At 45.1% G+C, this 11,676-nt stretch overlaps 1 protein-coding gene across 1 annotated transcript; it reads right to left on the bottom strand.

The window, feature by feature from the left end:
- Nucleotides 1-214: 214 nt before the first annotated feature.
- LOC138909349 (uncharacterized) lies at nt 215-1,039 on the bottom strand. The gene is made up of 2 exons (XM_070200543.1): nt 812-1,039; nt 215-742 (listed from the first exon to the last, which is right to left on the bottom strand). Exons 1-2 carry the CDS (start codon nt 1,037-1,039, stop codon nt 215-217), a joined length of 756 nt encoding a protein of 251 aa, XP_070056644.1.
- Nucleotides 1,040-11,676: the final 10,637 nt, after the last annotated feature.

The following is an 11,676-nucleotide window of genomic DNA, read 5'->3' on the forward strand; positions in this document are numbered from 1 at the left end:
CGAACTGGTTGTCGGAAACAGACACTGACATCCTCACTCTCGCTTCAACCACCCTCTCCCACATTTTCATGGTATGACTCAGTAATTTGATACTCCTATAATTGTTACAACCCTAGATATCACCTTTGTTCTTATACAATGGAACCACCGTACTCCACCTCCACTCATACGGTATCCTCTTCGCCTTAAAAATAACATTGAACAACCCAGTCAACTAATCCAAGCCTGCTTTCCCCACACACTTCCAAGATTTTACCGGAATCTCGTCAGGCCCTGTCACTCTGCCCCTACTTATCTTACTCATAGCTACCACGACCTCCTCAACCTTGATGCGCCTGCAGTACCCAAAGTCACGATGACTCTCAGAATGCTCCAATTCACCTAGCACGATATCCCGATCCCCTTCTTCATTCAGAAGTTTATGAAAGTAAGTCTGCCATCTCTTCTTAATATGGGAATCTTCCATCAATACTCTACCATCGTCATCCTTGATGCATCTCACTTGGTCTAAATCTCGAGCCTTCCTCTCTCTCAACTTGGCCAACCGGAATAGCTTCTTCTTCCCGCCTTTTTTCCCCAGTTCCTTGCACATACGACCATAAGCTGCAGTGTTAGCCTTTGTGACCGCCAGCTTAGCTTCCTTCCTAGCTACCTTATACCTCTCCATGCACGCACGTCTCTCCTCCTCACCTATGCTCCCCACTAACTTTAGGTACGCCGCCTTCTTCGCTTCCACTTTACCCTGGACCACTTTATTCCACCACCAATCTCATATGTGGCCGCTAGCGACACCGGTCGAGACCCCTAACACCTCTCTTGCAGCATCACTTATACAGTCTGCTGTCATTGACCACATAGTGCTCGCATCTCCACTGTTCTTCCAAGCTCCCATAGATGACAACCTCTCCTCCAACTCTTGGGCTTTATCCTCAGTCAAGGCTCCCCACCTGATTCTCGGTCTTCCTCGAGAAGACCTTTTCCTCATCTTCAACATAATACCAACGTCCATCACCAAGAGCGCATGCTGCGTCTCAAGCATCTCACCTGGAATCACCTTACAATCCTTGCACAGCCCTCTGTCACATCTCCTAAGGAGGAGATAGTCAATCTAAGTCTTCGCCACTACATTTTGAAAAGTAACCAAATGCTCCTCCCTCTTCGAAAAGGTAGAGTTCGCAATCACCAACCCAAAATCCTTAGCGAAGTCCAACAAGGAGGTACCTCCTCCGCTCCTCGCCCCAAAACCAAAGACTCCATGCACCTCGCCATAACCACCTGCGGTCGACCCAATATGACCATTAAAATCCCCTCATATGAATAGCTTCTCAGCAGGTGCAACCTGGCGCACAATCTCATATAACCTTTCCCAAAAATGCCATTTAACCTCCTCATCTAGGCCCGCATGCGGCGCATAGGCGCTAACGACGTTTAGAGTGTACTCTCCAACCACCAAACTTAATAATCATCAATCTATCATTCACTCGTCTAACCTCAACCACAGACTCTCTAAGTTCCCTATCCACCAAGATAGCCACTCCATTTTTACCCTTCTGGACTCCTGAGTAACAAAGTTTATACCCGTCCGCGTCCCTCGCCCTCGACCCTACCCACCTTGTCTTTTGGACACACGCTATATTGACCCTCCTCTTCTGGAGGATCTTTGCCAACTCTATAAACTTACCCGTCAATGTACCTATATTCCATGACCCAATTCTTAACCAGTGGACACCCTTGTTCCCTATACCTCCCTTGCCTTCCGACCCGCCCCCAACCCCTGCCCTACCTCCCGCTCCCCTCGAATAACAATTGAATTTGTACACAGTTTTAAGAATACCTGATACAACTTGATACAAAATAAGAAATCGGATTAAGATTGAAATTAACGATAAGAAAAGTAAATGCAAACCACACAAGTTGAACAATCCTGGACTTGAAGGTTGATCACACTCGGGTAGAAAATTCTATAATCGATGCCGGAATAGAGTAATGAGATAATAATAACTAGAAATGATAGTTTATTGCTTTGAGATGTGAGTTACAATGTCTTTTACAAATAATCAGACCCCCTTTATATAGTACGTGAGTCTTACTTTAGGTACTACTCTATATATGGTAAAACATCTCATGATTTGCTAATTAATCGGTTTCATTGATACGTGCCAAGATTCCCGCCATGATGTGTGACCAGTTACGGATATTTCGGTCATCCGTTATTTTAGTTCGATGATGTTCTCTTGAGTTAATTCAGAGTTAGAGTCAGTTCCGGGGTTACAGACTCGATAGTCTTTAAAGGCGCGTGTTCTAACCTTGTACCTAGGTTCGACGAAATCTAGGGTCGATCTTCAATCCATTATGTTTCATCCCCGATACGTCATGCAATAGGCGAACTTGGTTTCTACCGTATACAAATAGTCCCCTCGTTTTTCAGAGAGTAAATGACGAGAAATGATATGAGCCTCAGATTCTCACTATACGAGCTTCTGATTCTCACTCTGATAAATGACAACAAATTCTTTACGTAAGGGATAAGAATAGTTGAAACATCCCATCAGTCCAGTCTTTGAGGTATTAAAATGTGCGCCAGTTAACGTTTTTCTGCTTCGGGATATGAACCGCCGTTTGAGAAACCTGTAAATACCCTTTTCATCATTTCATTAGAACTTTTACATTCAAACATTTGCACTTGCGTCTTAAGAAAACTTCATCACTCTCATCTTTAAACTTCTTTCCTTCTGGTTTTCTGAAAGGTTTCATAAGTTATCTGCTAATTATACCTCCTATTTTATTAGCACCCTCTTCTCTCCTCTATTTAGAAGCAATGACAAAGACTTCAAAATCCGTTCCTCAAAAAGAAACTCCCTCTTTCTCGAAACCGACTGAGGATGTTTTGCCTGTTGTCACTGAGGAACCAACACTAGAACCCCTCTTGAAGATGTTCGTCCCTACGGGGTGTCCAATCGGAGTCGATTTCAAGGTTGAGAAAACCTCCTTGGTACCGGTCCAGTGTGAACCGGTCTCGAGATACATATGTTCGGTCACCGACAGTGTTCTCGACAAAGTCAAGGAGGACTGCAACTGGGTCGGTAAGCACGTAGTGGTTCCTACGCCCGAGGAAGCAATCACCACCCATGTGGAGGGTTTTTTAAGTGTATACACTTATCTCTTCACGTCGGGCCCTTTAGAGCCAGTCATCATCGCCTTTTATAAGAGGTATGAGGTGACCCTAGGCCAAATTCATCCCTCCTTCTGGAGGATAGTCATCCTCCTCCGCTTTTTTGTAAACAAGATCGAGGGGTGCCCCTTCACTATCGATCAACTCATGCATCTGTACGGTCTCCAACTCTATCGAGGGGGCTAATAAAACTTTGTCGTTGGGCCAGTAAGGCCCCGCTATCGAGCATCAACGAGGATCTGGACCGAGGCTGTTTGGGCTAATTTGTTCGAGTGAAGACCTCGGACCTAATCCCGGCCGAGGATATGCCATTTCTTGAGAAATTGAACATCAAGCGTAAGTATAACCTTGCCTTTAAGATTTTTTTTATCATTTTTCTTTTTCCCTTCTTCTTATCGATTCTTTGTGATGCAATTATTGCTCGGATGTCGGATGCAGTTCCTCGATTCAAGGAGTGGGTCGAGGGCATCGTGTTGCAAAAACCCTATTCTGAGCATGCGTGGCATGAACTTTTGAAGGGTCCATGGGAGACCCGTGCTCACGGTGAGATTTCTCTACTGAGTGAATCAACACTTAGTTTTCTTAGCTGCCTTCATTCTTACTTTTTTTCCTTTGTAGGTCTTCCTAAAGATGTCGAAATGAGGCCCTAGTCTGGTGATACAGACATCCTCCCCAAACCATCTGTTTTGAGGCAGGATAAAGAGAAGAAGAGAAAAAGGGCACCAAGTTCTCTGAACTCGGAGAAGAAAAAAATAAAAAGGAGGCTGGTGCGCAAGTCCAAGGAAAGAGTCAATGCCCGGGAGGTCCCATCGGATTCGCTCAGTCGACTGAGGGATGAATCCAAAGAAGAAGAAGAAGCCTCTGAGATGATGACCCATATGAGGAGCAGTACCGAGTTGCCTCAAACCACGGAGGCCGGTGGATAGGTTGTGGCCGAGACCTTCAAACTCGGGAGGGTCGAGCCCGTTTTGCCCCGAGCTAAGTAGGTCGACATCGAGACCGTGGCCGATGCTTCTCGAGCAGAAGATAATGTACCGAAGGAAGTCCTTGGGGTGATAGATCTTTTTGGGTCACCATTATTCACCAACTCGATGATAAACGAGGCCTAGATGCTGAAAGGATGCCCAAACGAGGGGCTTCAAGGGGCGGCAGCGTCCTTTATCAACTTCTTCGATGGTATGGATTCTACCGCCTGGAGGATGTCATTGGTTTAGGTGACTTATTGGTGCCAAAGAAGATGCCGTCTTTGGGAGCCAGCGAATCTTCTTCAAGTCTGAGATTGGTAAAAAGGTTCCCAGCCCCGAGTGCAGATCATGACCGGAAGAGGTCAATCATCATATCCATACCGGAGGATGCCCGGGTTCTCTCCGCCCCTGTAGGGATTGCTAGCTATCTTTGATGCTTGCTGACCAAAGAGGATCGGGCCAAAATGGACGAGGTAGAGGCCTTTCAACGAAGCTCAACAGGCATTGAATCGGGTAACTTCGAAAGCCTTTTTGTTATGTACTTAGATTAAATTGTGAACAATCATAACATTATTCTTTGTGTTTGCAGGCCTTGGTGCTTCACCACCAAACCTTTCTCTGATATCGAGCAGAGTTAAACCAACACGAGGCCAAGACTTGGGAGCTTACTGAGAAGAGGGATGCTTACAAATTCCTTAGTGAGAAGTTCCAGGACGAGTTAGAAGCGGCTCGGAAGGAGCATGCCGACCTGGTCGAGCAGGTAAGACAAGTATTTGAACTTAGTAACGATGATTTAGACACGGTGGCTAATGACCCGAACCCGGAGGTTCAAAAGAGACTTGACCAGATCGAGCAGCTCCAGGCGGAAGTGGACACGGTGAAAGTTAAGGCCGAAGAATAGAAGATAAATATGGATCGCCTAGCCTCGAAAAAGGAGACTGTCCGAGGAAAACTGGCTTCGACTGAGATCCAGCTCCGGGTTGCAAAAGAAAATGCCTTCGTACAATTCAAAAAGATCGAGGAGCTCCAGTCTCAACTGAGCTCGGCAGTCTCCAGCCAAGAAAATCTAGCCAAGGAACTCGAGGTGGCCAAGTCGGAGATTACCATGGTTAAGGTCGAAACTGATGAGCGGGTGGACCAGCATAATGCCGATGCCGAGGCAGCTCAGGACCAAGTGAGAAACTTGGTGGAGCACATGAAGTGGCAATCCCGAAGGGAGGCCTTCGAGGGAGTTCGAGCTTAGGGTTTTGACCTGCTGGCTGAGATCGAGAAAGCCAAGGTATCCGAAGCCCAGGCCAGGAAGCTGGCTTACCCTGAGGAGGAGGATTTTGAGGAGTCCGAAGATTCAGGCTAGCTCGAAGATGGCGGAGACCCCGAAGGTGATGACGCGGCCCCCGACGGAGACTAGGCCACTAAGGTTTTTTCTTCTTTTGTTTTTTGTATTTTTGTTGAGGCCGTTTTGGCCCTTGTAAACATTTTCATCGGGGAGTTCGGCCCTTGTAAAAGAAATTTTTGATTATTAATAAAAGGCTTTTTCCCTTTAACAGGTTTCAATTTTTCCCTTTGCCTTGTTTATTTTTATTTGCAAAGATCTAAATGCCTTGGCATAAAACAGTTGGTTTTGTTTGGAGACTCGAAGAAACCTTACCTTCGACTATTTCATTTTAAGGCATCGTGGGGGTTCGATGTGATCGAAAGTTTTCTTTCCCCAAAGTACTTAGACTTTTAGTCACAATCTATCGAGGATAGCCTTTGGAACCAGCTAAGAAAATTTTAAGGCCTTGTTATTTTTATGACAGGCTTTGGACGTCTCCAAACCGAGTTGATATGGCCGTAGCCTTTATAGTTCGGGTGTTGTCCCATGTTAATATCTTTATCCCGAGTTATCCGGGTTTGCCTAAGATAGCTGTCCCCGAGTGGGGGTGGCCTTAGCCTACCAAATTCGGGGGTTGCCTAATAGGTTTTATATCCCCGAGGTCTAATAGCTTAGACCGTCCGAGTTTGTTTCCAGACGACAGTCCCCGAGTGATAGAGTGATTATTTGAACTCAGGTTAAGGTGGCCCTTGGGCTCATTTCCTTTAGGGAATCGGAAGCAGGGAATTTCTTCAGAAATGTAAAGGAAATATTTTTAAAAGACAAGATGTTTGCAAGGAAGAGACTTCTCTTTATTCTTGTGCATAATAGTAATGAATATGTACATGCTTTGTGTCAGGGTTAGAGCAGTCTATGTGGGCATAGTTTATTTAACCATTTGGCCCTTACATTGAATCCTATCAATCGAGACCCTTCAATCTCGAAGTCTCTTTCCATGCTAAAGTCGATATCGGAGGGTAATGCCCCAGTCTTCGAGGTTGATCGAAGAAAGACCTCGAATATTGTTTTGATCACTGTTACCGGCTCGCCGCTGGCCTTCAATTCTAAATTAGCACGATTTTCTTGCTGCCTCGTTAAAAACCTTGCTGGAAAATTCATTTGAGACAAAACCGGTTCAAGGAAAAATGAGTGCAACGCGTACTTTCATACCTAAAATCTCGTACTTTTCCTTATTGATCACCTGTAGAAGTTAGTCCAAAATATAAGTAAAACAAAATGGATGGGGTAGTACCGTAGCAGTAATATCATTTCGGGTGAGCTACATTACAGTTGTTCGGTAGTTGCTCATCGTTCATTGTTTCGAGCTTGTACGATCCTTTTCTAGTTATCTCGATAATTTGGCACGGTCCTTCCCAATTCGGCCCCAATTTCCCTTCGTTCAGGTTTCATGTGCTTAGCGTGACCTTTCTTAGTACCAAGTCCCCGATATTGAAGTTTCAAAGGTTGGCCTTTCTATTATAGTATCTTTCGATTGGCTATTTTTGGGCGGCCAACCGGACAAGAGAGGCCTCACGCCTTTCATCTAATAGCTCCAGGTTCGTACTCATATCTTCGTCGTTTGATTCTGTTGTTGCATGTCAGAATCTGATACTTGGTTACCCGACCTTGACCAGTATCAAAGCTCCAGCGCCATAAACCAAAGAAAATGGGGTAGCCCCAGTACTGGACTTTAAGGTTGTACGGTATGCCCACAGGACTTCGGGTAATATTTCTTTCCATCTTCCTTTGGAATCGATTAACCTCTTTTTAAGGTTTTGGAGTATGGTTTGGTTGGTAGATTCAGCTTGTCTATTCCCATTAGGGTGATAGGGTGTCAATAGGATCCTTTTGATCTTGTGATCTTTGAGGAATTTGGTTATTTTGCTTCCGATGAATTGTTTCCCATTATCGCATATGATCTCGACTGGCATTCCGAATTGGCATATGATGTGATCCCAAATGAAATCGATGACCTCCTTTTCCCTAACCTTATCATATGCCTGGGCTTCCAACTACTTAGAAAAATAATTAGTCATAAACAATATAAATTGAGCCTTACTTGGTGCCAACGGAAGGGGGCCAATGATATACATTCCCCACTTCATGAATGGTCATGGCGATAAAACCGAGTGGAGCAACTCCCCGGGTTGATGGATCATCATAGCGTGTCTTTGTCATTCATCACATTTTCGAACGAACTCCTTTGCGTTTTTTTCCATTTCGATCTAGTAATAACTGTCTCTGATTATTTTTCGAACCAGCGATTCGGCGCCCAAAAGATTTCCACAGGTACCTTCATGGATTTCCCTCAGAACATATTCAGTATTGCCCGTCCCTAGACATATTACAAGTGGACTATCAAATGTTCTTCTGAACAAGGTTTTGTCTTCGGACATGCTAAATCAGGCCGCTTTTGTACGCAGGGCCCTCGACTCTTTTGGATTCGAGGGCAGTTTACCGGACCTGAGATATTCCACATACTTATTCCTCCAGTACCAAGTTAGGCTCATCGAATTGATCTCGGCGTGGCCTTCTTCCACCACCAATCTCATAAGTTGTACGACCTCTCTTGAGTCGAACTTGTCATCTTCAACTGATGACCCCAAGTTAGCGAGGGCATCGACCTCGCTGTTTTGATCCCAGGGTACGTGTTGCAAAGTCCATTCTTTCAACCGATGTAATATCACCTTTAATTTGTTCAATTATCTTTGCATTCATTCCTCTCTGACCTCGAATGTTCCACTGACTTAGTTTACCACAAGGAGGGAGTCGCACTTGGATTCGTTCACCTCTGCCCCAAGCTCTTGGATAGTTCAAGCCCTGCAATCATGGCCTCATATTCGGCCTCGTTGTTAGTCAATTTTACAGTTTTAATAGATTATCTAATTATATTACATGTTGGTGGCTTTAATATGATGCCAAGTCCGGACCCTTTTGCATTTAAGGCACCGTCCGTGAAGAGGGTCCAAACTCCAGAGAAAGTTCCTGAATTAATCAATAACTCTCTTTCAACCTCGGATATTAGGGCCGGTGTAAAGTCGACCACAACGTCTGCCAAAATTTTGAGATTTAATGGCGGTCTGAGATTTCGGGCTTATGCATAACGTTCTTCAATGGGTAAATAGTTACGACACATATGGAGTGACATTGGAAGTACTGTTTTAGCTTCCTAGAGGTGCTTAGAAAAGCGAGCGCCAGTTTTTCCAGGTGAGGGTACCTAGTTTCGGCCTCACCTAAGGTTCTACTAACATAGTAAATTGGAAATTGCGTACCTTGCTCTTCCCGAAATAGGACTCCACTTACCTCTATCTCCGAGACCGCCAAGTACAAGTACAGTTGTTCGTCCATCTTCGGTGTGTGAAGTAGGGGCAGGCTCGATAAATACCTCTTGAGTTCCTCCAAAGCTTGTTGGCACTTCGGGGTCCACGAGAAGTTGTTCTTCTTCAATAGTGTGAAGAATCGGTGACTCTTGTCGGACGACCTTGAAATAAATCGCCCCAGGGTGGCTATTCGACCAGTTAACCTTTGCACGACCTTTACGTTGTCCACGACCGTGATATATTCGATGGCTTTGATTTTATCGGGATTGATCTCGATTCCCCGATTGGATACCATGAATCCGAGGAACTTACTCGACCCAACTCCAAACGCACAATTTTCTGGGTTCAGCTTCATATTGTATTGTTTCAGTATACTGAAGGTTTGCTCATCCTTGATGAAAGCATGTTTAATCTTGGACTGGGGTCTCCTCGTTTGTTTAACCGGGTAAAATTTTGGGTCCAGGCTTAGCTTGTGAGTGGTTATCTCCGGCAGGATACCTGTCATATCGAGGTGGGACCAAGCGAAATACATTTTGTTAGTAATAAGAAATTGAATGAGTCTTTCCCTGAGCTCAGAGCTTAGCCTCGTGCCCAGGTATACCTTTCGTTCGGGTAAGCTTAATATAACTTGTTCTAGCTCCTCGACCATCGATTTAGTGGCGTAGGAATCATTGGGGGCTATAAAAGATCTTGGAACCCCATATTCATCATCCTCGACTTCTTTTTGTTTATCTGAATCTGCCGAAGAGGGTATCAGTGATTGCTATTTGGCCCCGTTTTTTACCATCTGGTTTGGGCCCTTCGATGTTGAACTGTAGATACCCGTATCACCTCCTCGATCGCGAACATTTCCTTCGCAGTCGGCTGTTCTTCGTAGATTGTTTTGACGCCATCGGGTGTCGGGAATTTCAGTGTCTGGTGTAGTGTCGAGGGCACTGCCCTCATGTTGTGGATCCATGGCCTCCCGAATAAAGCGTTATACCTCATATCCTCTTCGATCACATAAAATTAGTCTCCTGGATGGGTCTGGCTATGTTTACAGGTAACGTTATTTCTCCCTTAGTGGTCTCACATGCCATGTTAAATCCATTCAGAACTCAAACTGCATGCACGATTTGGTCTTGTTGACCGAGTTGCTCTACGACCCTCGATCGAATGATGTTTGGACGAGCTACCTGGATCAATTAATACACGTTTAACTCGAATTTTATTTACGAGTACAGATATTACAAGTGCGTCATTATGGGGTTGTACGATTCCTTCCGTATCCTCGTCATTGAAAGATAAAGTTCCCTCCAGTATGTAGTCCCGAGTTCTTTTCTCCCTAGTGATGGATACTTTGGTGCGTTTCAACATCGGCCCCTATAAAATATCAACTCCTCCGATGATCATGTTAATGACATGTTGACGTTCTTATTATTCTGCATATTTGTTAGAATCCCTGTTCCTGAAATGATTCTTGGTTTGGTCGCTCAAGAACTCCTGAAAGTTCTCATTGTTGAATAGACGGGACGCTTCTTCACTCAACTACCGACAATCTTCCGTTCTATGACCGTGAGTTCCATGATATTTGCATATCTGGTTAGGATCCCTTTGGGTTGGATCAGACTGTAGAGGTCGAGGCCATTTGGTATCTTTGATGCGCTCGATAGCTGATACAATAGCGGCAGCATCGACATTGAAGTTATATTCCGATAGCCTCGGTGCGTCTTTGGACCTGTCGAAGCCATTTTTGGTCATATGTCCCCGGCTGCTTTGCCCTCGGTCATTTCTCCTTTCGTTTCTCATAGGGTTTCGCCCAGACTCGCTGCTTCTCTGATCTCTATTATATGGTTGATATCGACCCCTGTTTGGCCTCGGTTCGCGATCAATATCTCTCTTGACTCTGTAGAGGGTTCTGACGGGATAGACAGACACCAAAGGGGCCCCGAGTTCATCATCTACGACTCTGATTTTTGATTGCTACCAGTTATACACGCCAGCCCATGTAACATCCGGGTATTCTATTAAATTCTACTTCTGCTGCTGTGAAGCCACCGAGCTCGGAATATTAAGTCCCTGTGTGAAAGCTTGAACAACCCAATCATCAGCGACCGACGACAAATCCATTCGTTCCATTCGAAACCGGGACACGAACTCTCTGAGCATCTCGTTATCCTTCTGTTTGACTTTGAAAAGGTCCGATTTCCTAGTCTCGACCTTGATGGCATATGCATGTGCCTTTACGAAAGAATCTGCAAGCATAGCAAATGAGTCAATAGAATTAGAAGGTAAATTGTGATACCATATCATAGCTCCCTTCCACAGGGTCTCCCCAAATTTTTCAACAGAACAGACTCGATCTCATCGTCCTCCAGGTCGTTCTCTTTGATAGCACATGTATACGAGGTTACATGCTCGTTTGGGTCGGTCGTTCCGTTATAATATGGTATTTCGGGCATTCGGAATTTCTTGGGGATCGACTTCGGAGCCGTGCTTGGTGGAAAAGGTTTTTGCATGAATTTTCTGGAATCCAAGCCATTCAATATCGGGGCTTCTCCTGGGATTTGGTCTACTCTGGAATTGTAGGTTTCCACCTTTTTGTCGTTAGCCTGGATCTTCTTCTCCCCTGATTTTATCCTTTTTGTCAACTCCTCGAGCATCTTTATAATCTTGGGGTTAGCCCCTGATTCACGTTCGTTTGACCTTTCTACGACCGGTTCATCCTTGCGGGTGACTTCCCCGGGAGGATCAGGCTCAACCCTACTTGGCGCACGACTTTGGTTCTGTTACTGAGCTTTCGCCGCCTGTTGAGCCTGCAAGATTTCGAAGATCACTCGTAGGCTGATCCCGTCACCTTCAAGTTTTTGTGTGTTTCGAGTTGTC

Source organism: Nicotiana tomentosiformis, chromosome 4 (assembly GCF_000390325.3).
Source record: "Nicotiana tomentosiformis chromosome 4, ASM39032v3, whole genome shotgun sequence".
NCBI lineage: Eukaryota > Viridiplantae > Streptophyta > Magnoliopsida > Solanales > Solanaceae > Nicotiana > Nicotiana tomentosiformis.

What these genes read in the sequence shown, in the direction of transcription:
- LOC138909349 (XM_070200543.1), bottom strand. Translation starts at nt 1,039, where the DNA reads ATGCTTGAGACGCAGCATGCGCTCTTGGTGATGGACGTTGGTATTATG. An exon ending in TAAGTGATGCTGCAAGAGAG is followed by an intron (nt 743 to 811) that starts GTGTTAGGGGTC and finishes AAAGTGGTCCAG; the next exon opens with GGTAAAGTGGAAGCGAAGAA.